This window comes from Meles meles, chromosome 6 (genome assembly GCF_922984935.1).
Source record: "Meles meles chromosome 6, mMelMel3.1 paternal haplotype, whole genome shotgun sequence".
In the NCBI taxonomy this organism is placed as follows: Eukaryota; Metazoa; Chordata; class Mammalia; order Carnivora; family Mustelidae; genus Meles; species Meles meles.
Window position 1 is genome coordinate 28,832,398 of NC_060071.1, and position 26,863 is coordinate 28,859,260.

The 26,863-nt window shown below is 38.7% G+C and overlaps 1 protein-coding gene across 7 annotated transcripts in view; it reads right to left on the reverse strand.

Moving 5' to 3' along the window:
* Positions 1–26,863, reverse strand: part of HERC2 (HECT and RLD domain containing E3 ubiquitin protein ligase 2) — a 256,284-nt gene that overhangs the window by 176,816 nt on the left and 52,605 nt on the right. For all 7 annotated transcript variants that reach the window (XM_046007414.1, XM_046007415.1, XM_046007419.1 and 4 more), the window contains exons 5-14: positions 25,324–25,543; positions 21,901–22,001; positions 21,234–21,390; positions 19,153–19,263; positions 18,046–18,217; positions 16,137–16,310; positions 14,180–14,368; positions 13,219–13,370; positions 10,656–10,813; positions 10,453–10,566 (exon numbers count right to left, since the gene is read on the reverse strand). In XM_046007414.1, coding sequence (XP_045863370.1) covers positions 10,453–10,566; positions 10,656–10,813; positions 13,219–13,370; positions 14,180–14,368; positions 16,137–16,310; positions 18,046–18,217; positions 19,153–19,263; positions 21,234–21,390; positions 21,901–22,001; positions 25,324–25,543 — 1,548 coding nt within the window. The remainder of the gene's footprint in view (positions 1–10,452; positions 10,567–10,655; positions 10,814–13,218; positions 13,371–14,179; positions 14,369–16,136; positions 16,311–18,045; positions 18,218–19,152; positions 19,264–21,233; positions 21,391–21,900; positions 22,002–25,323; positions 25,544–26,863) is intronic.

Consider the following 26,863-nt stretch of genomic DNA (forward strand, 5'->3'; position numbering starts at 1 on the left):
AACTGTATATCATTTTTTTAATTTTTTTTCTTATTTTTTATAAACATATAATGTATTTTTATCCCCAGGAGTACAGGTCTGTGAATCGCCAGGTTTACACACTTCACAGCACTCACCATAGCACATACCCTCCCCAATGTCCATAACCCCACTTCCCCTGTCCCAATCCTCCCTCCCCCCAGCAACCCTCAGTTTGTTTTGTGAGATTAAGAGTCACTTATGGTTTGTCTCCCTCCCAATCCCATCTTGTTTCATTTACTCTTCTCCTATCCCCCAACCCCCATAACTGTATATCTTAATGCAACTTTTAAATGGCTGAAAATACTTAATATAACCCATAACAAACCTAAACCACTAATATATTTAGTTAACACTACACAGGTGACTTCTGACCAAATGAAATCTAGTTGATACTTCAGGTTGATACAAAAGCAATTAAGAAAAGGATAGCTGGGTTTTCTTTTTGTTTTAGCTAAAAGAATAATAAAGTCTGACCCTTACGAGTTTGGGCTCAACGACTGGGTTCAGTTCAAGCTAGTAGTGAAAACAGAACAAAAACTCCACTGCCTCCATAAAATACCTTAACTTGGCCCACCACAAAAAGTTGCAGCTCCCTGACCACTGCCTCTCAGGTCTGCCCACACACTGTCCTGTCATGCTCACCACAAATTAAATGCATGACAGCATTTATTTCCAATAACATTTGTTAGCATAATCTAGTTAAATATTACACAAAGGGACAAAACAAATTACAAAAATGTGGTTGCATTCTTTCAACTCTGGTAACTAAGCTAAAAACTCTGCAAAAATGCAATAAATGTGAATTATTAAAAAAAAACTTCTAAAAATTGTAAAGAAAGAAAAAAGAAATTCTATTTTAAATAATCTGAACTAAAGAATAACAAATTTTTTTGTTAAAGTTCAGATGGTAAATATTTTTTTAGGCTTTGTGGACAATGTGATCTCTGTCACAAGTATCCAAGCATTCCACAGTCACAGGAAAGCAGCCACAATTCGTAAGCAAGGTGGCATTCCAATACAAGTCTATTTGCAAAAAAGCCAATCCCTGATCTAAAATTGATGATACACCAGTGGGTGGTCACTGACATAAACATACCAATGCTCAATGCAACAAACCCACACACAAACATCAGAGAATGTGTATATACTTATAGGTCTTGCAAAATGCCTGTTGTTAAAATAAATAAATAAATAAATAAAGCCTGTTGTTCACATAGCCCAGCTGGCAATTCCCACTCCCTCCAATGTTTTCAATGACCCTGTCACCCCAGAACCAGATCTCACAGGTCAGGATGCTTCCACTATATCAATAGTCTCAAAATACAGTAATGTAGCAGGAACCTTTCCCTATATGACCAAACACCAATGTCAGGTAAACTGCATGCATAGTTACCAATCAGAGCGACTTAGTCAAAACTTCACACAGCTTTACTTACATAGCAGTTTCACACAAAGAATTCAAGAACAAACAATAATAAGGCTTTAAGGAAAGACTTTCTGGTTAAGAGGTTTATAAAAATCTATCAATCACTCAACAGTGGAGACTTAAAAACAGTAAGATCTCAAATTGAAAGCTTCATGTCAGAAGACGAGAACTGCAAGATAACTGATGAGACCATCTTTTCTCAAAGACTTACAATAGCAGAAGATGCCTCTATGTCTATCCTTTTAGACGAGGGGGCCTATGTGGGTATGAAAATGCTCAAAATATCCTTTCTCCTCTCACTAAAGAAATCCCCAGGGAGGGGAGCTAAGATGGTGGAGGATTAGGGGACCCTAAGTTTGTCTGGTCCCTGGAATTCAGCTAGATAGTTATCAAATCATTCTGAACACTTGTGAAAAGAGGAGATCTGAGAAAAATGCTACAATTCTACAAATAGAAAAGCAACCACTTTTTGGAAGGTAGGAGGTGCGGAGACTTGGCATCCAGGGTGATATATCTGAGAAAACTGCAGAGAGGAAGGAGCCTGCTTAAGAAGGCTACTGCAAACTATTAAAAGCAGCAGGATGCAAAATTGGAAATTTTAGGAGTCTGCTACAGTGGGGGACACATCCCTGGATTAAAGGCACTCAGATGGCAAAGCAGATTGGAATCCCAGGTGGGAGAGCATAGTCCCAGGATCCCCGGGGCCACAAGAAGAATGGGAGTAGTTGAGTGTGGCAGAGTTCCAATGCAGCAGAGTGGGGAAGCAGAATGAAAACAGCAAGTCTAAATGCCAGTTTTCTGTTGTGTGTTGCTATAAACTGTAAACAGTAGACTATGAACTGCTGCACAGTCGCACAACCACTCTCTGGACAGGTCTCAGCAAAAGGCAGAAGCAGCTCAGCAAGACATCCCACAAACTCCCAGGAGGAACACCATGGGACCAAGTCTCAGGAGTCCATAAAAGTTTGTGGAGACCAGAAACTCCAGCACATACCTGAGATAAAAACACTCCAAACACAGAGTTTGGACAGAAACCAGGGAGACAGAGTTATTGACAGCTTTTCTGTGAGGGTTCATTGAAGATGAGAGGCACAAACTTTCAGCTCTAGGGATAAAGATTCGAGCACCATGATTTTCATCCAGCCATCAGTGCTGAAAGCGTTCAAGGAGCAAACAGGGTCACACAGAGCAATCAGAGCCACTTAAATAAAGTGCAATCAGAGCTACTTTAACAGAGCCCAGCACCCTGACAAGGAAGGTGCAATTTCACCAGGACAAGGGCACCTGAGAATCGGTGCAAAAGGCCCTTCCACCAAATGACCAGCAGAAACAACTGAATAGCACCAAGTCTACAGATGATAGAGAACTGCAAAACTTTGACTCTTAGGGAAAAGAGTATATAGCATTGGTGGGGTTTTTTCAATTCTTTAGTCTTCCAGCTTTATTTTCATTGTTATTTTATTTTTTCAATTCTTTTATTCTTTCTCAATTTTTATTTTTTTTATTGTTAGTCACCATAGAGTACATTATTAATTTTTTTTCCATTTTATTTACATTATTAATTTTTGATGCAGTGTTCCATGATCATTATTTGTGTATAACACCCAGTGCTGTGCCCTCCTTAATACCCATCACATGGTTACCCCATCCCTTCATTCCCTCCCCTCTGAAACCCCCAGATTGTTTCCCAGAATCCATAGTCTCTCATGGTCCGTCTCCCTCTCCTTGAGTTTTTCTTCCCCTAATGTCCTCTGTGATATTCCTTATGTTCCACATATGAGTAAAACTATGTGATAATTGTCTTTCTCTACTTATTTCACTTAGCAAAATCTCCTCCAGTTCCATCCATGTCAATCAAATGGTGGGTATTCATCCTTTCTGATGGCTGAGTAATATTCCATTTTATATATGAACCACATCTTCTTTATCTACTGCCCTTTAACAGATGAATAATTTATATATATATATACACACATTATGTACATAATATAAAAAATTATGTACATAATGTGTGTATATATATATATATAAACTTTTTGATTTACTTTCATTGTATTTTATTTTTCTATATATATATACAATTATCTTTCTTCACTATTTTGGGATATAGTTTCCTTTTTTTTTTTTTTTTAAATTAACATACAATGTATTATTTGCCCCAGGGGTACAGGTCTGTGAATCATCAGGCTTAGACACTTCACAGCACTCACCATATCACATACCCTCCCCAATGTCCATAACCCAACCACCCTCTCCCTACCTCCCTACCCCCAGTAACCCTCAGTTTGTTTTCTGAGATTAAGAGTCTCTTATGGTTTGTCTCCCTCCTGATCCCATCTTGTTTCATTTTTTTCCTTTCCTACCCTCCAAACCCCCCATCCTGCCTCTCAAATTCCTCGTTATCAAAGAGATCATATGATAACTGTCTTTCTCTGATTGACTTATTTCACTCAGTATAATACCCTCTAGTTCCACCCACGTTATTGCAAATGGCAAGATTTCATTTCTTTTGATGGTTGCATGATATTCCATTGTAGGATATAGTTTCTTTTTTTTTTAATTGGATATAGTTTAACAAACAGACCAAAAAAACACACCCAAGATCTAGTTTATTGTTTTGTTCTGTTTTACTTCTCGTTTGATTTTTTCTTATTTTGCTTTGTTTTTGTTTCTTCTAGTTTGTTTTGTTTTTTCCTTTGTTGTTTTTGTCTATTCTCTCATTTTCTTCTATTCTTTCCTAAACATAGTAACAAGATGGAGAAACTCACACCAAAAGAAAGAACAGGGGGTAATACTCACTGCCAGGGATTTAATCAATAACAGATATAAATAAGATGTCTGAACTAGAATTTAAAACAATGATTATAAAGATACTGGTATGGGCTTGAAAAAATCATAGAAGACAATAGCGAATCCCTTACTATATAAATAAAAAAGTAAAATCTACTGAGGCCAAAATTTAAAATGCTATTACTGAGATGCAGTCACAATTGGAGGCTCCAACAGCAAAGATAAAGTAGGCAAAAGAGTGAGTCAGTGATACATAAGAAAAATCATGTAAAATAAGGAACCTGAGGTGGGGTGGGGGGAACTACAGGATCATGAAGGCAGACTTCAAGAACTCAAATACCATAAAGCAAAATAATATCCAGATAATGGGGGCGTCCCAGAAGATAGGGGGAGGGGAGATGGGCAGAAAAATTCATTTGAACAAATTAGATCTAAGTACTTCCCTAATTTGGGGAAGGAAACGGGCACTCAAGTCCAGAAGGCCCAGAAAACCCCTTCAAGATCAATAAAAACAGGTCAATACGTTGACATATTAACCGTGACGCTTGCAAATTTCAGAGACGAAGAGAAAAACCTGAAAGCAACCGACAAAGGCAGACACAAAAAGCTGAGAGCAGACCTATCCATGGGAGACCTGGCAGGCCAGAAAGGACCGACGTGATATATTCAACATATATGCTAAATGGGAAAAATATGCAGCCAAGAATACTTTATCCAGCAAGGCTCTCATTCACAATAGAAAAAGAGATAAAGAGTTACCAGGACAAAGAGAAACTAAAGGAATTTGTGAACACTAAACCAGCTCCACAAGAGATATTTAAAGGGGATTCTTGAGCAAAGAGAGAACCCAAAAGTAACAAAGGCCAGAAAGGAACAGAAACAATATACAGAAACAGCGTCTTTATAGGTAATACAAAGGCACTAAATTCATATCATTCAATAATTACTCTGAATATAAAAAAAGACTAACTGCTCCAATCAATAAACACAAGGTATCAGAATGGACAAAAAAAAAAAAAAAAAGACCCATCAATATGCTGTCTATAAGAGACTCATTTTAGACCCAAAGACACATCCAAATTGAAAGTGAGATGTTGGAGAATCATTTATCATGCTAATGGACATCAAAAGAAAGCTGGAGTAGCAATCCTTATATCACACAAACTAGATTTTAAACCAAAGACTATAATAAGAGATGAGGAAGGACAATGATTCATAATAAAAGGGTCTATCCAACAAGAAGATCTGACAGTTGTAAATATTTATGTCCCTACATTGGGAGCAGGCAAATATATAAACCAATTAATAACAAAATTAAAGAAACGCTTTGATGATAATAATAATACAATAAAAGTAAGGGACTTTAACTCCCCACTCACAGAGAGGAAAGATCATCTAAGTAGATCAACAAGGAAACAAGGGCTTTGAATGACACACTGGACCAGATGGACTTAATAGAAATATTCAGAGGATTTCATCCTAAAGCAACTGAATACACATTCCTCTCAAGAGCACATGGAACATTCTCCAGAATAGATCACATACTGCATCACAAATCAGGTCTCAACTAGAACCAAAAGACTGAGATTATACCATGCATATTTTCAAACCACATGCTTTAAAACTTGAACTCAATCACAAGGTAAGATTTAGAAGGAACACAGATACACGGAGGTTAAAGAGCAACCTACTAAAGAATGAATGGGACGACCAGGAAACTAAAGAACAATTAAAAAATACACTGAAGCAAATGAAAATGAAAACACAGTAGTTCACATATTCTGGGATGCAGCAAAGGCAGTCCTAAGAGGAAAGGATATAGCAAAACAGGTCTTTCTCAAGAAAGAAAAGTCTTATATACACAATCTAACTTTACCCTAAAGGAGCTGGAAAAAGAATAGCAAATGAAGCTTAAATCCAGCAGGAGGAAAAAAATAATAAGACCACAGCAGAAATCAATGAAATATAAGTCAAGAACAGTAGAAGAGATCAACAAAACTAAGTGCTGGTTTTTTGAAAGAATTAGTAAGATCGATAAACCCCTAGCTAGCCTTATCAATAAGAAAAGAGAAAGGACCCAAATAAATAAAATCATAAATGAAAGAGGAGAGATCACAACCAACACCGAAAACATACAATTATAAGAGCATATCATGAGCAAATATATGCCGACAAATTTGGCAATCTGGAAGAAATGGATGCACTCCTAAATATGAAAACTACCAAATCTGAAACAGAAGAAATAGAAAACCTGAACACTCCTGTACCCAGGAAAGAAACCCAAGCAGCAATCAAAAATCTCCCAACAAAGAAGAATCCAAGTCCAGGTGGCCTCACAGCGGGATTTTACCAATCATTTAAGAAAGATTAATACCTATTCTTCTGAAGCTGATTAAAAAACAGAAATGGAAGGAAAACTTCTAAACTCATTCTATGAGGCCAGTATTACCTTGATCCCAAAACCAAAGACCCCACCAAAAAGGAGAATTATGGACCAAGATCCCTGATGAATAGGGATGCAAAAATTCTCACCAAGATACTAGCTAATAGGATTCAACAATACATCAAAAGAATATTCACCACAACCAAGTGGGATTTATTCCTGGGCTGCAAGGGAGGTTCAACATCTACAAATAAATCAATTTGATATACCACATCGATAAAAAAAGGACAAGAACCACACGATCCTCTCAACTGATGCAGAAAAAGTATTTGACAAAAATATATCATCCTTTCTTGATAAAAACTCTCTGCAGTGTAGGAATAAAGGGAACAAACCTCAGTATCATAAAAGCCATCTATGAAAAGGGCACAGAGAATATCATTCTCAATGGGGAAAAACTCTCAGTTTTTCCCCTAATGTCAAGAACATTACAGGGATGTTCACTCTCACCACTTCTGTTCAACACAGTACTGGAAGTCCTAGCCACAACAATCAGACAACAGAAAGAAATAAAAGGCATCCAAATCAGCAAAGAAGTCAAATTCTTACTCTTTACAGATGACATGATATTCTATGTGGAAAACACAAAAAACTCCACCCAAAAATTGCTAGAACTTACACAGGAATTCAGCAGAAAGTAGCAGGAAATAAAACCAATGCACAGAAGTCAGCTGCTTTTCTATACACTAACAATGAAGGAGAAGAAGAAGAAATCAAGGAACCAATCCCACAATTGCACCAAAAAACATAAGATCCCTAGGAATAAGCCTAACCAGAGGTAAAGGATCTGTGCTCTGAAAACTACAGAATACTCATGAAAGAAACTGAGGAAGACACAAAGAAATGGAAAAACATCCCATGCTCATGGATTGGAAGAACAAAATATTATGAAAATGCCCATGCTATCTAAAAGCAATGTACACATTTAATGCCATCCCTATCAAAATACTATCATCAGCATTTTTCACAGACCTGGAACAAATAATCCTAAACCTTGTATGGAACCTGAAAAGACCCTAAATAGCCAAAGGAATGTTGAAAAAGAAAACCAAAGCTGGTGGCATCACAAATCCAGACTTCAAGCTGTATTACAAAGCTATAATCATAAAAACAGTATGGCACAAAAACAGACACATAGATCAGCTGAACAGAACAGAAAACCAAGAACTGGACCCTTACCTCTATGGTCAACTAATCTCTGACAAAGCAGGAAAGGATAACAATGGAAAAAGGCAGTCTCTTCAACAACTCGTGTTGGGAAAATTAGCCACAGGCAGAAGAATGAAACTGGACCACTGTCTTAAACCACACACAAAAATAAACTCAAAATGAATGAAAGACCTAAATGTGAGACAAGCATCCATCAAAATCGTAGAGGAGAACATAGGCAGCAACATTTTTGACCTCAGCCTCAGCAAATTCTTGCTAGACACGTGTCCAAAGGCAAGGAAAACAAAAGCAAGAATTAACTATTGAGACTTCATCAGGATAAAAAGCTTTTGCACAGCAAAGTAAACAGTTGACAAAACTAAAAGGCAACCTATGAAAAGCGAGAAGATATTTGCAAATGACATATTAGATAAAGGGCTGTTATCCAAAATCTGTAACTTATCAAACCAATACCCAAAGAACAAATAATCCAATCAAGAAATGGGTAGAGGGGCGCCTGGGTGGCTCAGTGGGTTAAAGCCTCTGCCTTCCGCTCAGGTCATGATCCCAGGGTCCTGGGATCGAGCCCCGCATCGGGCTATCTGCTCCGCAGGGAGCCTGCTTCCTCCTCTCTCTCTGCCTGCCTCTCTGCCTAGTTGTGATTTCTCTCTGTCAAATAAATAAAATATTTTAAAAAAAAGAAAGAAATGGGTAGAAGCGAACAGACATTTCTCCAAAGAAGACGTACAAATGGCCAATAGACTCATGTAAAAAACACTTAACATCACTTGGCATCAGGGAAATACAGATCAAAACCATAATAAGAACCACCTCATACCAGTCAGAATGGCTAAAATTAACAACTCAGGAAACAACAGATGTTGGTGAGAATACGGAGAAAGGGGAACATTTTTACACTATTGGTGGGAATGCAAACTGTGCAGCCACTCTGGAAAACATACTGGAGGTTTCTCAAAAAGTTAAAAATACAGCTACCCTACAATCCAGCAATCACACTACTAGGTGTTTATTCAGAGGATACAAACATAGTCACCGAAAGGGGCACATGCACCCCAATGTTTATAGGAGCAACGTCCACAATAGCCAAACTATGAAAAGAACCCATATGTCTATCAAGAGATGAATGGATAAAGAAGATGTGATATATATATGCAATGGAATTATTACTCCACCATCAAAAAGAATGAAATCTTGCCATTTGCAAAGGTGTCGATGGAACTTGAGGATATTATGCTAAGCAAAATAAGTCGGTCAGAGATGAACAAATACCAGATTATTTCACTCATACATGGAATTTAAGAAACAAAACAGATGAACATAGCAAAGGGAAGAAAAAATAAGGAGGAAATCAGAGATGGAGACAAACCATAAAAGACTCTTAGCTATAGGAAACAAACTCAAGTTTGCTGGAGGGGAGGTGGGTGGGGGAATGGAGTAATTGGTGATGGGCATTAAGGAGGGTACTGGATGTAATGAGCTCTGGGTGTTATATGCAACTGATGAATCACTAAGTTCAATCTCTGAAATGAGTAAATAAATAAATATTAAAAAAAAAAAAAAAAGTGGAGCGCCTGGGTGGCTCAGTGGGTTAAGGCCTCTGCCTTCGGCTCAGGTCATGATCCCAGGGTCCTGGGATCAAGCCCCGCATCGGGCTCTCTGCTCAGCAGGGAGCCTGCTTCCTCCTCTCTCTCTCTCTCTCTCTCTGCCTACTTGCAATCTCTCTCTGTCAAATAAATAAATAAAATCTTTAAAAAAAAAAAAAGTAATCCCCAGAAGTAAGTCAATTCCCAATCTGCCATTCAACTTCTGCAGCAGGGCAGAGAGAGAAGTTCCCCAGCTGATTCTGATTCTAACCCCCACAATACTAACGAATAAATTTTAAAATTCAGGAAGATTCTAACCAACAAAACTAGTAAATGTACCCTCAAAGGAAAAGCAAAATGAGTATAATCTCAGTAATAAACACAAATACAAAAGTGAAATTAAAAATAAGCCAACAATGTGACACCATACTAGAATCCACACAGACTAAGCAGGACTTACCACAGCAAATCAAAGGTAGCTAGCTGAACATTAGGAAATATAATAATAATAACCAGAAATAATTCAGAATGTCAATTATACCACTGTAACTCTCATTTTTTTATTAAAAAATAAAATGCAAAATGGGAAGGATATAGCCATTAACTAGCTCTCTGGGTGTGGGCAACAGATGTTAAAAGTCCTGTAACTTCTTGGAGTGCCTGGGTGGCTCAGTTATTAAGCATCTGCCTTCAGTTCAGATCATGACCCCGGCATCCTGAGATCGAGCCCCACATGGGGTTCCCCACTCTGTGGGAAGCATGCTTCTCCCTCTCCCACTCCCCATGCTTGTGTTCCCTCTCTCACTATGTCTTTCTCTGTCAAATAAATTAAATCTTTAAAAAAAAAAAAAAAAAGTCCTGTAACTTCTTAACTTCTGCCATAGACCCAGAGGTGCACATCACTTAAAGATGGACAAAAGGGCAGCCATGAAGTGAACTCTACTCCATCGCTCACTCCCTTAAGGAAAGCGGCACTCCTCATCCTAAAGACCAGCCCAGGCAGCATATGCACTGCATACCATTCTCCGTCACTGCCAGGGTTTGAGCATCCCCGCTCCCGCATGCCACATCAATGACCTTCAATCCTTTAAGCCCAGCTACCAGCATTGGGATGGCTTCATCTTCACTGGAGCCTTCAAAGAGATAGGACAATTGTTACTGCAAAATCCTCAAGAGAGGCAACCTCCCACTGCAAGCTTGAATTGGCTCAAGGCAAATGTACCATGGCCTAGTCGGCCGTAGTTCCCTCGGCCCCAGGTATACAGCTCCCCCTCGGCAGTGATGGCCGCACTATATGTGCTTCCACAGGCGATGTGCACCACATGCTTCCCAGCCTGTTTTCCAGAGAAAGCAGATATCACCTTGGGCTCTTCCAAAGGCCTGCGGAGAGAAAGGAAAGAAATGTGAATGTCCTTCTACACATGCCTTATTGGTGTTAGCAAAGAAAATAACTATCAGGGTTCCAAGACAGTTTGTCCTTCCAGGCACCTTATGAAATAATTAAGAAACACAGAATTCAAACACCCAACACTTCCATGATTGACGGTTTACTGGGCACCTAATGCCAAGCATGGCATCCAGCAGGAATATCAAAACAGTTTTGTTAAAGACTCATACAATCAAGTCTGGAGCAGCTTTGTTCATAGTGGTCCAAAAGAGTGACCCATCCATAGACCACTCAGCAACAGGAACAAAGCAAGTACTAACATACCTAACAACTTGGCTGAAACTCAGGAACTCTGGTAAGTAACAGAGCCAGGAACAAAATACCACATAGTGACAGAAGGCAGATCAGGAACTGGAAGTAGAGAGTAGGGGTTGATCGCAAAGGGGTCCAAAGAAGGTAGCAGGGGCATCAGAAATGTTTTCTTAGTTGTGGTGGTTCCCCAACTGTATGCATTTGCTGAAACTCATCAAATTGTACTCAAAACAAATGGATTATAAACCTCATACGGATGGTTAAAATTTACACATTTGTTAAAAAAATGAGGAAGGAATGAAGGAGCAAGGCTTACTAATCACATTCCGAATGTTTATAGCAGCAATGTCTACAATAGCCAGACTATGGAAAGAACCTAGATGTCCATCAACAGATGAATGGACATTCCAATCTATATTTTACAAATGAAAAGTAGGAGGCAGTAAGGATTAATTAGATTGAAGTCTTAGTAGTTGGCTCTTCACTTTCAGAACTAGCAAAATGCCATATATTTATAATCCAGAATATGTGTACTGTGATTGGCAACACGCAACTCTACCCTCTCCAAAGACATGGTTTACTAACTTTGTGACCCATTATTCTGCAAAATAAATAAGTGTACACATTTATAAATATAAATAATATATTAATAAATACATGGGCACACATAGGCACAGGGAGAGCAGAACAACCCTAATCTGATACTTCTCCCTCCTGTTCAGCTCAAGTTTCAATCCCCCAAAGTTTCCTTCCAACTCCTACCATCTTCACTTATCTCTTTTCCTTCCCTCAATTTCCCAAACAATGGACAAATAATTTAATCTAGCATCTAGCACTTAATCTCAACTGAGTATTATGTTATTACTAGTTATTTTGTAGTTTAGTACAAATTACAAATAACATAAAAGAAGCAAAAAACTAATGTCTCCAGCTTGTATCTCCATCCTTTCAAGTCCTATGTGTCCCACACATCTAACCCCCTTTAGGAGCCTGAGAATAGGGGTGCCTGGGTGGCTCAGGGCATTAAGCCTCTGCCTTCGGCTCAGGTCGTGATCTCAGGGTCCTGGGATTGAGCCCCACATCTGGTTCTCTGCTCATCAGGGAGCCTGCTTCCCCTTCTCTCTCTTACTGCCTCTCTGCCTACTTGTGATCTCTCTCTGTCAAATAAATTTTAAAAATCTTTTTAAAAAAATAAAAATAAAAAAGAGTCTGAGAATAACAATAATTCTAAATTCTACAATTTCCATTCCTTTGTTTCTCACAATCATTTTACCACATTTGTCTGAATCCCTTACAGCACTATCAAGTTTGGAATATTTCTCCTGAATGCTAATACACAATACACATTGCTCAGCTTTTTTCACAGTCTGAGAGTCTACCCAGGGATGTCCACTTCCATCCCACCATAGTGATAAGGGGCTCAGACTCCTCTCAATTCTGCTGTTCATGCCTTTTTCCCTCCTTGAAGTGGGATGCATCTTCAATTTTAATCTAAGGCCAAAGTTTTTCTCTACCAGGCTCCCCACTCAACCCGGCAACATATTAAATGGTTCCCACCACTCTGTGGCAGCTGTGGGAACTCTCCATTTTTACAACCCTGCACTTAGAACAACCATTTTGTTTTATTCCTGGTCTCACAATAATCAAAAACTTCCACACAATAGGACACTAAGAAATTAGTGAGTTTTGTACCTACGAAAATGGAATGGCTTAAGGAAAGGAGGACCTTATCTGACAGAGATATGTTGAAGTGTTTGTGAATGAAGAAACAAGTAATATGGGATTTGCCTTAGGAAACTCCACAGTGTGGGGTGTTGGTATGTGCAGTTAAATGGGAATAGCAAAAGTTGGAAGCCATGAATCTGGGAGAGAAGAACAGGAAGGCCAACTGATGTCATCCTCTGTGCTCTGGGCAGAACTCCCATAGCATAACCCAGGGGCTGACATATCTTGACAGCCTTTCCACCCTAGCCCTACATGTTAGAGCAGCTGGAAAACGACGAGCCACACTTTTCTTTTCCATCCCATTTTGAATACAGCAATTCAAAGGGAAAGCATGTCAATTAAAAGAATCAACCATACGTACACAGTATCCCCATGGCCCAGTCGTCCACCATCCCCACAACCCCAAGAGTACACTTCTCCCGTCGCTGCCAGAGCCAAGTAGTGGTGACCATCAGAATGGGCAGCAATCTTTACAATGTTTCTGGATGCAAGACCCTGGACCAGCTGTGGGGCCTAAAAGAGAAAAATGGGAAGGAAATTACAAAGCAGTCCAAGGACAATGAAAACAGCATGACTCTTCTAAATTATGAATCTCATTTTAACAAACTCTCCTCGAACTAAAACACATGAGCTTCTGGAGGCTGCCATCCAATCATCCAGATGCCCTGCCCACTACTAGCAGAAGAGTAGGCAGCCTCCAAGTGCACTGTGACATTATTAGGCTACCTCCACACAAGTGAAATTCACAACTCAAGGTAAAAAGCACCTTCCTTTAACAGGAACATGCTTTATCCCCACAAGGCCCAATTACCTCATTTGTTATTATCTGGACCCCAAAGTACACTGAGTTTACACATGGAAAATTAGTTTACAAATGGGAATCATGATGGACAATGCATGTTATTGTAAGGAGCTCCTGATCTTTAACAACTAAGAAATTCTTCCCCAAATGATCTTAATTACTTAAGATTATTAAGTACAACTAGTAAAATACAATGAAAAGATGTTTCTAAATCTTCAGTAATCAAAATGACTTAAAGATTAGAATTCTGGGGGCGCCTGGGTGGCTCAGTGGGTTAAAGCCTCTGCCTTCGGCTCAGGTCAAGATCCCAGCGTCCTGGGATCCAGCCCCGCATCGGGCTCTCTGCTCGGCAGATAGCCTGCTTCCCTCTCTCTCTCTGCCTGCTTCTCTGCCTACTTGTGATCTCTGTCTGTCAAATAAATAAATAACATCTTTAAAAAAAAAAAAAATTAGAATTCTGTAGCACCTGTAAGAGAAAAGTGCCCACAAAGGGAAGTGATCTAGGCCCCAGAACACCCACCAGCGTGTCACTGTTGTAGGCCTGAGTGTACACGCGGCCATTCCTCGACAAGATCAGGAAGCGCTTCTCTGCACAGGCAATCTGTGTGACCCCCAGGTTGGCAAGTCCTTCACACTGAATTGGACCAATCACATTGGCATAGTATTTCCATCCTATTAACCCCCATCCTATGACTTCTTGCAATGATCCCTGTAAGATAACAAGATAAGGAAACATTTTCTTTATAGTGGCAAAAATATTTCTTTCTTCAAGACGAAACCAGAGAGGGAGCTAAACCATGAGACTCTTAATCTCAGGAAACAAATTGAGGGTTGCTGGAGGGGAGGAGAGTGGGAAGAATGGGGTGGGTGAGTGATAAACATTGGGGAGGGTATGTGCTATAGTGAATGCTGTGAATCGTGTAAGACTGATGATTCACAGACCTATACCCCTGAAACAAATAATACATTATATGTTAATAAAAAAAAAAGTTATATTACACTTTAAAAAAGCAAAAGCAATGAAAACTTACAGTTATCTACATAAACTGTTTTGAGAAATTAAGAACAAAACAAAACAAAAAAGAGTATTTCTTTCTTACTTTAAAAGAAAGAAAAATTTATGCTAAGAGTAACAACTGAGATATCATAGAATAAAAACAAAGCATGTAAAGAAAGCTGATATAAAACATCAAAATAAGTTATAACATTCCATATTACCTCAGTTAATAGGTAAGATGATGAAGTAAGTAACTGAACAGGCTATTCTTCCACAGCATTTCATTTTAACAGAAACCATTAAAAAGTAATGTAAGTAGAACTTAAACATACTTTTAAATGCTTGGACTGTATCAGGTTACCATTTTTGTCATAACAGGAAGAAACCTGAAAGCCTAAGCATGAGGCTGAGAGACAAGTATCCTAATGTTGGGTGTGGGTGAGAAGGGTTAAGTTGTATGTGAGCAGTTTTGTGATAATCAGCTAGTACATCACCACTGGTGCATGCATATGCGCAAACAGAACAAATGTACAAGGCTAATCATTGCAGCAGTATTTGAGTAGCAAACTTCTGGCAACACAGTGTCCACCAAAAAAATCATGATAGATCCATACACAGAATACCGAGTTGCTTTAAAATAAACAAGGAAGTTCTATTTATTAATAGAGAAAGCTCCTCAGTATATACTGTGTGGTGAAAAAAAACAAGCTACGACAGGCTACCACTATTGCTAATACCAGAGATATTGAAAGGATATGTAAAAGACAAGTGAAAAGCAGCAGGTGCAAAACCAGGCAGATGAGGGGACAGGAAGAAGAATCTAACAGTATCCTTGCACTTAATTTTGACTTTTGAATCATGTGAATATACTTATTTGGGGAAAAAAAGAGTCACTGAAATCATATATAAATCATGTTAAAAAATAAAAAGTTAGAAAGACCTGGATTCAAATCCAGGATATTCTTTGTGATCCTGGCAAAATTCACTGCCACTACAAATGGCAGTCTTCTCACCAATATAATGGGACAATATTGTGATGATCAGATGTAACTATGTATGTGAAGTCCTCTGGGGGCCTACACTGGCAGTCTCTTCACACACGTAGATTAGTGTTACCACTGCTCTGAGTAGCATCAAGATAGTCCATGGTCTAAGCTACTAGTATACAAAAAGGCACTGGAACCTCCCTGAGAAAGGCAGGAAATCATGTGGTTGTTTGGATAAAGGAGAGCTCTCTGGGGACACATCTCCTGACAGTGGAACCTGGGACAGCAGATTGGGTCCTAAACCCCTGTGCACCTCAGCTTGCTCATCACTCACTCTGACCACTGACAACACTTTAAACTGTATACATGTTTAAAAGCTGTAACCAGCTCCACCCCCAATACCAGAGAAAGTCTCCATATTGGCACAGGGTGAGAATCTAGGAGTGCTACTAACTGTAGAACATACAAAGAACAAACACTACTTTCTCACATACCTTATGAGATGTTGGTGAGCTACACAGAGGTGGCATACAGGGAGTAGCCAGGCGGTCTAAATGGGCCATGACAACAACTGCAGTTTGTCTTAAGTCAATGGCAAGCTCATTGTCTTGTGGAAGAGTAAGATATCTCAGGAAACTCTCGTTGGGGCTCAAAGGACCAGAAAGAAGCTACAGAAGAAAAGTAAGCAGACTTCGTGAGAATTGTGGAAAAATTAAAGCAACACAATTAGCCCTTAACCACTCTTTATATTTTGGTAGTCACAGTTATGCATTATCTGTAAATCTACTCTTTTTGGCCATTAAATGAAAAGTGTTACTGATGCGGTGACTCTACATATCCACATGTTTACACTCTTGCTACAAAACTACACAGAGCAGTGCCTCCACATTTATACATGCATACTCCACACAGGTCAATGACATGGCCCAGTCACCCTGCAGGCTCACCCCTACAACAGCCCTCAGAATACAGAGCAAGCTTCTTAGGAACACAGCAGTGCACCTCAAACTGGCTTTGCAAACTGAAAACCAAAACCACTTGTTTAAACCTAAATGCCACCTACCCTGGAGAAAACCTAATGTTACCTGCACATTAAGTAACAAATTTCATTCTTCTAAAGGCAGAATAAACTTACTCCCATTAAAGACTACCAAGTGATAGAAAAATTAACTTTAATGGAATGGCTGCCTTTCCAGGAAAGACCTACAAGATCAAACTTGTACCTCTAGATAGAAACAACCGCAGGAATTCAGACCCAGGAACTAGGCAGGCCCTCCTCTGCCACCAGTCTCACTGTTCCAGGACTAAACACAGTGATGACTTAAGTGACATGCTCCACACAGTGCTACGCATATAGGAAGGGCCAACAAAGTAAGTCACTATTTTCAATGCTCTTTTTCTAATACATATTTAAAAGTGTTTGTGTCAGGGGCACCTACTGAGTAGCTCAGTTAAGTGTCCAAATCTTGATTTCAGCTCAGGTCATGATCTCAGGGTTGTGAGATCAAGCCCCTCAACTGAGCTCTGCACTCAGTGGGGAGTCTGCTTGAGACTCTCTCCTTCTCTCTCTCTGCCCTCCCCCTGGGCATGCACATTTTCTCTCATTAATAAAGAAATAAATCTTAAAAAGAAAAAAAGTGTGCATGTCAGACTTTGCTCTGTGCTGAAGTGCAGCTGGCACTCACTGATCTGAGGTCTTCTCCATATATAGCATATGGAGGAACATGGAAGAAGATGTACCTGACTTCACTAAGCAGGGTCAAAACAAATAAACATTAACCACTAGGCAACTACATGACCTCACAATAAAGCACATCCTCTGACCCAGACACACTCCATCCCACACAGCTGAGCCTCAAGTCCAAGTGCCGCCTCCCTACATTATCAGTGCAAGTGACCATAAGGATGTGCTTGATTCACACTTTGTTCCTGAAATATTGTCAGAATGTTTACCCTACTAACTAACTCCTTCATGGAGGTAGGCATGCCTTCTTTACATCTTCCAGAGCATCTTAAACTCACTCCCCATCACAGATAAAGCATAGCCAAAGCAAGTTTCTAGGCTGCTAGAAACACACAAGCACTAAACCCACAAACACAAAGGGCTCGATGGCTAGTTCAGCAGAAAGAAAACTGCAAGGTCAAAAAGGAGCAGAGGAATCTCTCTAAAAGTACAAGTTGATAAATGCCAAGAAGTACATTCTTCCTACTAAGTATACACAATCTAGAACACACACACAGGGGCCACATCAACTGAAATTCACCCTACAACATACCACACCTGTCCTAGAAACAACTACTGCCACAGACACGCATTTTGGTCTTATTTATAAAAGTCTAACTCTTTTAGAGTAACTGAGTCAAGAGAGCTATTTAAATATAAAATCTTGTTATGATACTCACGTGAGTGTCACCCTCTACATGAGGGGCATCTTTACTGCAGATGATGCTCTGGAATCTTTGAAGCAAAGGGAGAAGAGGGGCACTGGTGCCCTGGGCAGACCGCTCATTGTCAGTTTCCTGGGTCCCACTGTCCCACAGTTGAAGCAACAACAGGATGGCAGATAACATTTGGCTGAAAGAGAAAATATCTTTATTCTCTAACAAAAACAAATTAGCTTTTATTGCCATGGTCTGTCAAAAATAAAAGGCAGGTTAACTAACTAAAATAGAAGAAATACTTTATACTTGAAAGGATACCACTACAATAATCCCATGAAAACAATCCTTGGCAGTAAAATCACTGAATCAATGTCAAGATTTTAGCACAAGATATCCACACTCAAAGGATAAGAAATATAAAACCAGTTAAGAAACTCAAACAAGACTTTTTTCTATGTTAAAGGAAGCTCCACACCCAGCATGGAGCCCAACCCAGGGCCTGAACTTACAACACTGAGCCAAAATTAAGTCAGATGCTAAGCCAACTAAGCCACCCATGCACCCCTCAAACAGCACTTTCTAAAGGGAACTTCTAGGACCTTAATTAATGGAATAAAAATCATTTGTGAGAAAAATTAAAAGAAAAAAAAAAACAGTTTCTACACTACTAAAAAGTTAAACACATACATAGTTAAACACAACTAAAAAGTTAAAAACAGGGGCACCTGGGTGGCTCAGTGATTTAAGCCGCTGCCTTCAGCTCAGGTCATGATCTCAGGGTCCTGGGATCGAGTCCCGCATCGGGCTCTCTGCTCGGCAGGGAGCCTGCTTCCCTCTCACTCTCTCCGCCTGCCTCTCTGCCTACTTGTGATCTCTCTCTGTCAAATAAATAAATTAAAAAAAAAAAATCTTTAAAAAAAAAAAAAGTTAAAAACATAAAAAAGGAAATAAGCCTAAGCATACCCACGTCTGAAAGAAGAGGAAGTTCTGGGATATGGTTTTTTGATTATAGAAGACAACCACATGTTTTATACAATTACAAATGATTTAGTGAAATCCCATAAAATGAAACAGATGTTCAGATAGAGACATTTCCCTGAAATGCTCTCAGCCTGAGGCACCCCTCACCTAAGAGTGCCTCTCTGCACAGCCAGCTCTAACAGGATGGCCAGGGCCAGGTGCTGGTCCTGCAGGGGGATGCTTCCTGGCCCTTTGGTACCAGGCGTTCCATGAACGTCCCTGAAATGAAAAAACAAAGTAACATAAGAGCTTAAAGATAGCATGTACATTTTTAATATTTAAAATCAAGTTTCTGAGACTTACTACTCGAATTTAATAAGAGATTTTAAAGCATATAATTAATTTGTAAAATATTTTCTTATTAAAAAAAGATATTTTCTTATTAAAAGAATTAATTCAGATATTATAAGATGACTACATTAGAAAACATATTCCAGTTTCCATAGCATTAAATTATTTTTATCATTATTCAAGTCATGAGTAGAAAAATGTTTAGATATGTCTCCACTTTCAATGACATGTATGGCTATTAGAATATCTACATTCCTCTATGGAAATGGAGAAACATTAACTTCTAAAACTACCTGCCAAATATAGGCAAAATGTCTATGCTTATTTTTATCTCTGATCAAAGGAATATTTTAACTTTCCCCCAATAAAAAATAACAAGTCCTCTTAACCCAAGATAGGAAGGGAGGACCTTCCAACATCACCATTACAGCTGAATTTTGAAATTACGGTTGACCCTTGAACCAGTTTGAAGTGCACTGGTTCATTTATACACAGATTTTTTTCAATACGCATGTTGAAAAAATTTTTGGAGATTTGCAATAATTTGAAAAAACTCACAGATGAACCATGTAGCCTAGAAATACCAAAACTTTTTTTTTTTGAAATACCAAAACTTTTAAGGAAAAGGTAGTATAATAAGAATACAGTAAATAATAGATATAAAATATGTGCTAATCCACTGTTCAGGTTACCAGTCAGACTTCCAATCCACAGTATGCTATTAGTTTAGTTTGGGGGAGTCAAATGTTATATGTGGATTTTTACCTGTGTGGAGACTGGTACCCCTAGCCCCCATATTGTTCAAGGATCAACTGTAATTCCAAGCCTATTTTCAGGGCCCCCAGCCTTAAACCTTATTGAAATGCCCTCATCAGCACGCTAGGGTGCTGAACTCACAGCCTGTTGGCATAGAGACCACAGGTGTCCCTGCATACTAGACAGGACACAGCAGTGACCTCTGGCAAAGGAATGAGAAAACACTCACTTTTCCTTTACTTATGTCCTTACTGCTGAATTATGTCTTGAGTACATACATTTTCTTTATTTTTTTTCTTTTATTTTTTCAGTGTTCCAAGATTCATTGTTTATGCATCACAGCCAGTGCTCTATGCAATACATACCCTCCGCCCGACTTTATATTTAAAAACTCTTAACAAAAATACATAGTACCCAAGACCAGAGGAGTTCATGGCTTTCCTTACCAAAAAATGATTCACGTTCAAAAAATTTTTGACACTAACATGAATAGATGCAGGTTTAAACATTTTGATCTTGAGTAGTTGTTTAATCCCACATTGTCCATCAAGACAATACCCCTCACTCAGAATGGTAACATCCACATTCTCACTGAGAGGCCCATAATAGGTGTTCACTTTATGAATGACTAATTTCCAAATCATAAAATATCTGAAAAAAATACATTACAAAAGCATCTTTCATTTTCCACCTGATTCAATAAGATAGCCTCCTGGAGGCGAACCATAAGAGACTATGTACTCTGAAAAACAACCTGAGGGTTTTGAAGGGTCAGGGGTGGGAGGTTGGGGCAACCTGAGGGTTTTGAAGGGTCAGGGGTGGGAGGTTGGGGGAACAGGTGGTGGGTAATGGGGAGGGCACGTTTTGCATGGAGCACTGGGTGTTGTGCAAAAAGAATGAATACTGTTACACTGAAAAAATAAATAAAATGAAAAAAAAAAAAAAGATAGCCTCCTGGGTCTAATCAAAATATCAAAATCAAATCTTTGAAAACCTAAAAACCAAGATCTAGAATCACAGAACTGAGGATGGCCTGGAAACACATACCACAAACCTTCTGCTCTAAAGAGAAGAAGGTGAGACCAGACTTTGAAGCATGTTAGAACCATTCATGTAGTAAGATATAAAAACAAAAAACTCACCCTGTCACGACAGATCTGAGGAACCTGGTTGCTCTCTCTACCACTTCCAGCCACACAGAAGACACAGTGCTCTCATCAAAGAGTGAAGCCTCAGGCAGGGCTCTCAAGGCATCCAGGGACTCCTGCAACAGCTCGCTGCAGAGATCCGCATCCTCCCCTGGGCACACACATGCATCAGAGGAGGCCACCCACTCCTCAGGAAGCACTGACAAGTAAAGCCCTCCCCACTTTTTCAGAAGGGCCTCCTACCCCATCATGTGAGAGAAGCCATTATTCCATTTTCAATCCCTCATTTTCCTCTCAATGAGATACTCCAAGAACTCAAGAGATTAGAACTTAATACAAGTGCCCCAAAGTCAGTTCTTTATTTTATGACTCTGCCATGTGCAATCCTAACTTCTTGTTCCAGAAAATAAATCAGCATTGATGTACACTGCAGTGGTTTACCTGGGATGTATGCACATACACACTTTTTCTTTCTTTCTTTCTTTTTTTTTTAAGAGAACAGTCCTAGAAAATCAGACAGACTGAAGCCTCTCATTCTACAAACAAGAAAAAGGAGGCACAGAGAGCATACAGGATCAGCCCAAGGGCATGTGGTGGCAGAACTGAGAAGACAATCCAAGTCTCCCGATGGGGGGAAACTGAACATTCTGGGCCCACATACCTGACCGCCAGGCCCTGCGTAAGAAGGCAAAGGCAAAGGAGAGAGCTGCTCGGGATCCAACTCTTGCAAGACCTTCCACTCCTTTGCCTGTGGGCCGGGAACTGTGGACAACACACATGGAAGATGTGATAACTGGTCAGTCAGAGGAATGTGCAAATACTAAAATAAAATAAGTAACATGGAAGGATGTGTACAAAAAATGTGATGAATAGATTTCTTTAGACAGCAGAATGACAATGTGTGACTTTTAGTTTCATATATAAAAACTTTTATCAAATATCCTTTGTAAAGGAAGTTTTCTCTTTAAGAAAAAGATATTTAGAAAGAATCTTAAATGATCTGCAGAAATGTTCACAAAATGATCTCTGGGAACTGATATTATGAGTTAGGGAGAGACACATGAAAAACAGAAAATAAACTGATAAATACATAAATGGGAGGTTAAAGGTCATGCAGTAAAGAAAAGGCAGTGAGGGGGTTGAGGAACACACAGAGAACAATACAACAAATGCCTAAGACTGCACCCAGAGCTATGCAATCTGTATTTCCTTTGGACTCTCTTAGGTCTATATGATGACCAGATTAGAGACCCATGTATACATCCTATTCTCTTTCACCCCCATGCCTGCTGAGCTTATCCTCTTCTGAATTTAGTGCTTATCATTCTCATGTTTTTTAAGTTTTTTATTACTTATATTGTAAAGTTAACAAGATTCGCTTGTTTAAAGAAGCTATACAAATGGCATACCATAAAAATCATTCTAAGAAAAACTAGAATATAAAAAGTATACAATATAAACTCAATCATGCCTAGCAAGTAATTTTATTTTCAACTTTACACTGTTGAGTATTTCTACTACATACTGTATTCTTCAAACTTACTAAAACTCGCTTTCACTATCGGGGGAAGTGCTATTTAAAATGGTAATGATATGGAATCATTGTCCCAAGATACAACAGCAAGTAAAATTAGCGTAAAGAATGTGGGGACCCCAGAAAGGCAGCTAGTATGCACATATCTATAAATCCTGAGCTTTAGGAGGGAGGCTCATGAGGAGACACAAAAAACCTTAATGAGTGACTGCCTCTAATAAGGGGACTGAGTGTCTGAGAGATAGGCATAGGAAATTTAAACTTTATTTCTGCATGAGAAATACAGTGGTCTTTGAAACAGAAAGAACACATGCTGAGTCTATTCAGATGAGGTAGGAAGAGCCCTCACCAGGAGAAAACTGCTTCAGAAGAAACATGAAACTCGGGTTCCCCCTCAGGCAGTCATAACCTTGGCCCTAGAGAAAGAGCCCAACAGTCCTAAATCTGTACAGTGTAAGAACTGCTATAACTTCAGTAAGTCACTCTCTTTTTTACAGATACTCAAGGAAAACAAACAAACAAACATTCAAATAGCCTGGTACCACGCCCATCCACAGCAGTCAACTATCCAACCCACTGCTCCTTGATAAAAACCCATCACTATCCAATTAAGTTGAGAAATGAGGAAAAGAAATCTACAAAAATTCAGAAGATATCACTACACATCTAACAGAATAGCTAAAACAAAGAAGCAACACCACCAAATGCTGACGAGGATGTAAAATAACTAGACCACTGATACATACTGATGAGACTGTAAAACTGTACAGCTATTTTGGAAAGAGTATAGCAATGTCCTACAAACCTAAACGTAAGACATAAGAATTGAACTCCAGGGCATTTATTCCAGAGAAATGAAACAGGTTCACAAAAAAACCTGTCCACAAATACTCTCAGCAGCTTTATTCATAATGCTCAAAAACTGTTAATAACTGAGATGTCCTTCAATTAAGGAATGAGCAAACAAAATGAGGATCATCCATGACAGAGAATTCTACTATGCGATGATGATACATGCAACTACTTGAAAAAATCTGAAGGAGATAATACTGATTGAAAAAAGCCAATGTTACATACTAGACATAAAGAATCGATCAGGGGCTGCCAGAGGATAAGGCAGAGGGGAGGGGAAAAGGAGGTAAGTGTGATATAAAAAGAATCCTGGTCCTGTACTCTAAATGCGGCAGTGGTAACAGAAATCCACACCTCTGATAAAATCATATGGAAACACATGCATATATGCATGTACACACAAACAGAGGTAAGAACATGTACAACTAAGGAAATCTGAGTGAGAGAGGTAATCTGTATCAAAGTCAATATTGTCATTGTGATAGTATACCAGTTTTGCAAGTGGCTACCACTGGGGGAAATTAGATGAAGGGTATAAAGAATCTGCACTATTTCTTACAACTCCATGTGAACCCACAATTATCTCAAAATACATATTTTTTTTAAATTTTAGGAATTTGCCTGATCTAGTGAAAGGCAGATTACAATTAATCCATCAATACTTATGTAACCACAAAGGAAAAAACACAGAAAAATCAGTTGGGGTCTTACCCACTTCTGCATCTTAGAGAATTCAGTCTCATTCAACATACACACAGGAGTGCTCAGTCTCAGAATCTACCACCCCCTTATGCAGAACTCCTCTCTGATCAATGATCACCACAAAGGATCACTCCCTTTTCAGTCAAGAAGGAAAGAAAAGACTGTGCTGTTCACTAACACCACATAGGTAGGAATCCTCTGTCACTTGGTTTAATTTACCTTAAAACTCCTATCAAATATAGCACACGTAAGTGATTTCAACTAGATTAAAAAAAAAAAAAAGAAAGAAACATGTTAAATTTAGCACTTCTTTGCTTCTTTCTGCCCCTGTGCATTCTATGCATTCTATAGGGAATAAAAGTCAGTATAACGTTCAAATAAAACCAACACTTCTGGCTATGTAAAATATGAGTTATATCTAGAAATCTTTTAGTCAAGCCTTCTGAGAACAAAACTGTGGTAGACAGCTACATTTTGGAAAAATAAAACTTCATACAAGCCTTAAGCATTCAGTTAATGTCTCAGAAAATGTACTGCTGTATAACAATATATTAAAAAAGATCTGCCTGAAAGAATCTCTTGTAATAAAAGAATATCACATTAGGAAGAAAAAAATAGGCATCTAAACTATGTAAATATCATGATTTGACTATTCCCTATCCAGTAGTAAAATAAAAAAAAAAAAAGAATATCATATTCAGACCCCATTTGCAAAAATCTAGACATGCTTATCTGCACTCTTACTGGCTTCCACAGTTACTGACAGGAAAGGGTTTTAAAATAGGGGCACAAATTAGGAAGCAGAGTCTGTTAATCTGAGCAAATTAGCAAAGCCATTCTCCAGATTATATGAAACATACAAAAAGGGAAAACAAGAACAAAATATCGTAAGATGAAAAACGGAACTATAGTGCAAGTTGTACTTAAACTTTCTTAAACAAAACAGCCTGCATTTTGTATTTAGCTGGTATCAAGATTCCTTCATTATATTATTACCTTTTTTTGTCCATAGGAGGCAAAGAAATGCTGCTACTTTTCCACTTAACCTTAACATTCTCCTGGAAAACAGTTCTATTCAAGGCAATGAAATATCGTTCCAAGATGACCAGCCTCTGCTTGAGTCTCAGGGCTGAAAGAGTAGTAGTGGCTGACTGGATGGCCAGAGCTTGCTGCTCTTTAACCAACACAGAAAGACATTCCTTCAATTCATTCACATCTAGAAAACAAGAAAAGAAAATACCCAACCTCTCAATATCTTGCCTATAGTTTGTTACAACATTGATAAAATGGATAATAGCAATAATATATAACACCTGAGTACTTAATAGGTGCCAATAAACGGTTTTAAGCACCTTACACACCTTACACCTTAAGCACCTTACAACTTACCTATGAGAATTAAGTAATTCTCATAGTCACCATCAAGAGGTAATATTGTACATGAATTTTAAGGAGCAGGAAACTGAGGCACAGAGAATTTGCTCAAGGTGACACAGAGGATTATGGCACATGAGACAGACCACTCTTAGTCACCATGGTATGCTGCCTCTCTGAAACACTGTAATAAAACTTTTAATACAAAATTATAAAGTCAATACTTCTCAGCAGCACATTTCCTACTCACACAAAAAAAACTCTATTATATTCATGTTATATAACCAAACTCAAAACAAAAATGTTTCAATAAAATTTTCCGGCATATATGATTCATGAAAGGTAATACATTTACAGGAATATTTTGGAGGAAGATAAAATAATTACAACTGACGCTTAAACAACACAGTCTTATAACAGTTGCCTGCCTCTTTTTTTTTTTTTTAAGATTTTATTCATTTGACAGAGAGAGATCACAAGTAGACAGAGAGGCAGGCAGAGAGAGAAAGAGGGAAGCAGGCTCCCTGCTGAGCAGAGAGCCCAATGCGGGACTCGATCCCAGGACTCTGAGATCATGACCTGAGCCGAAGGCAGTGGCTTAACCCACTGAGCCACCCAGGCGCCCCTAAACAACACAGTCTTAAGCTACACAGATCCACTTATACACACATTTTTTTCAATAAATATATTGGAAAATTTTTTGGAGATTTGCAACAATTTTTAAAAACTCACAAACAAATCACAAAGCCTAGAAATATCAAAAAAAAACTTAAAAGGTATGCCATAAATGCAAATATATGTGTAACTACTATTCTATCATTTACTACCATAAAATACACACAAATCTATTATAAAGTTAAAAGTTATCAACTTACACACAAAAATACTTAGAAAACCCCTACAAAGTTAAGAGAAATGTAAACAAATCTAAAGATGCAGTATTAAATCATAACAGCATAAAATTAACCACAGTATGTACTTAATGTAATGTACTACTCTAATAATTTCATAACCACTCCTGTTGCTATTGCAGTGAGTCAAGCGTTCTAAGTATCCGTTTAAAACAACACTAAATGCTAACCATCTCCACATGAGCAGCTGTCTCCAGTAAACTGTGTATTTACTGCAGTAAAAAATGATCTCTAGTAGTTCTCATGTATCT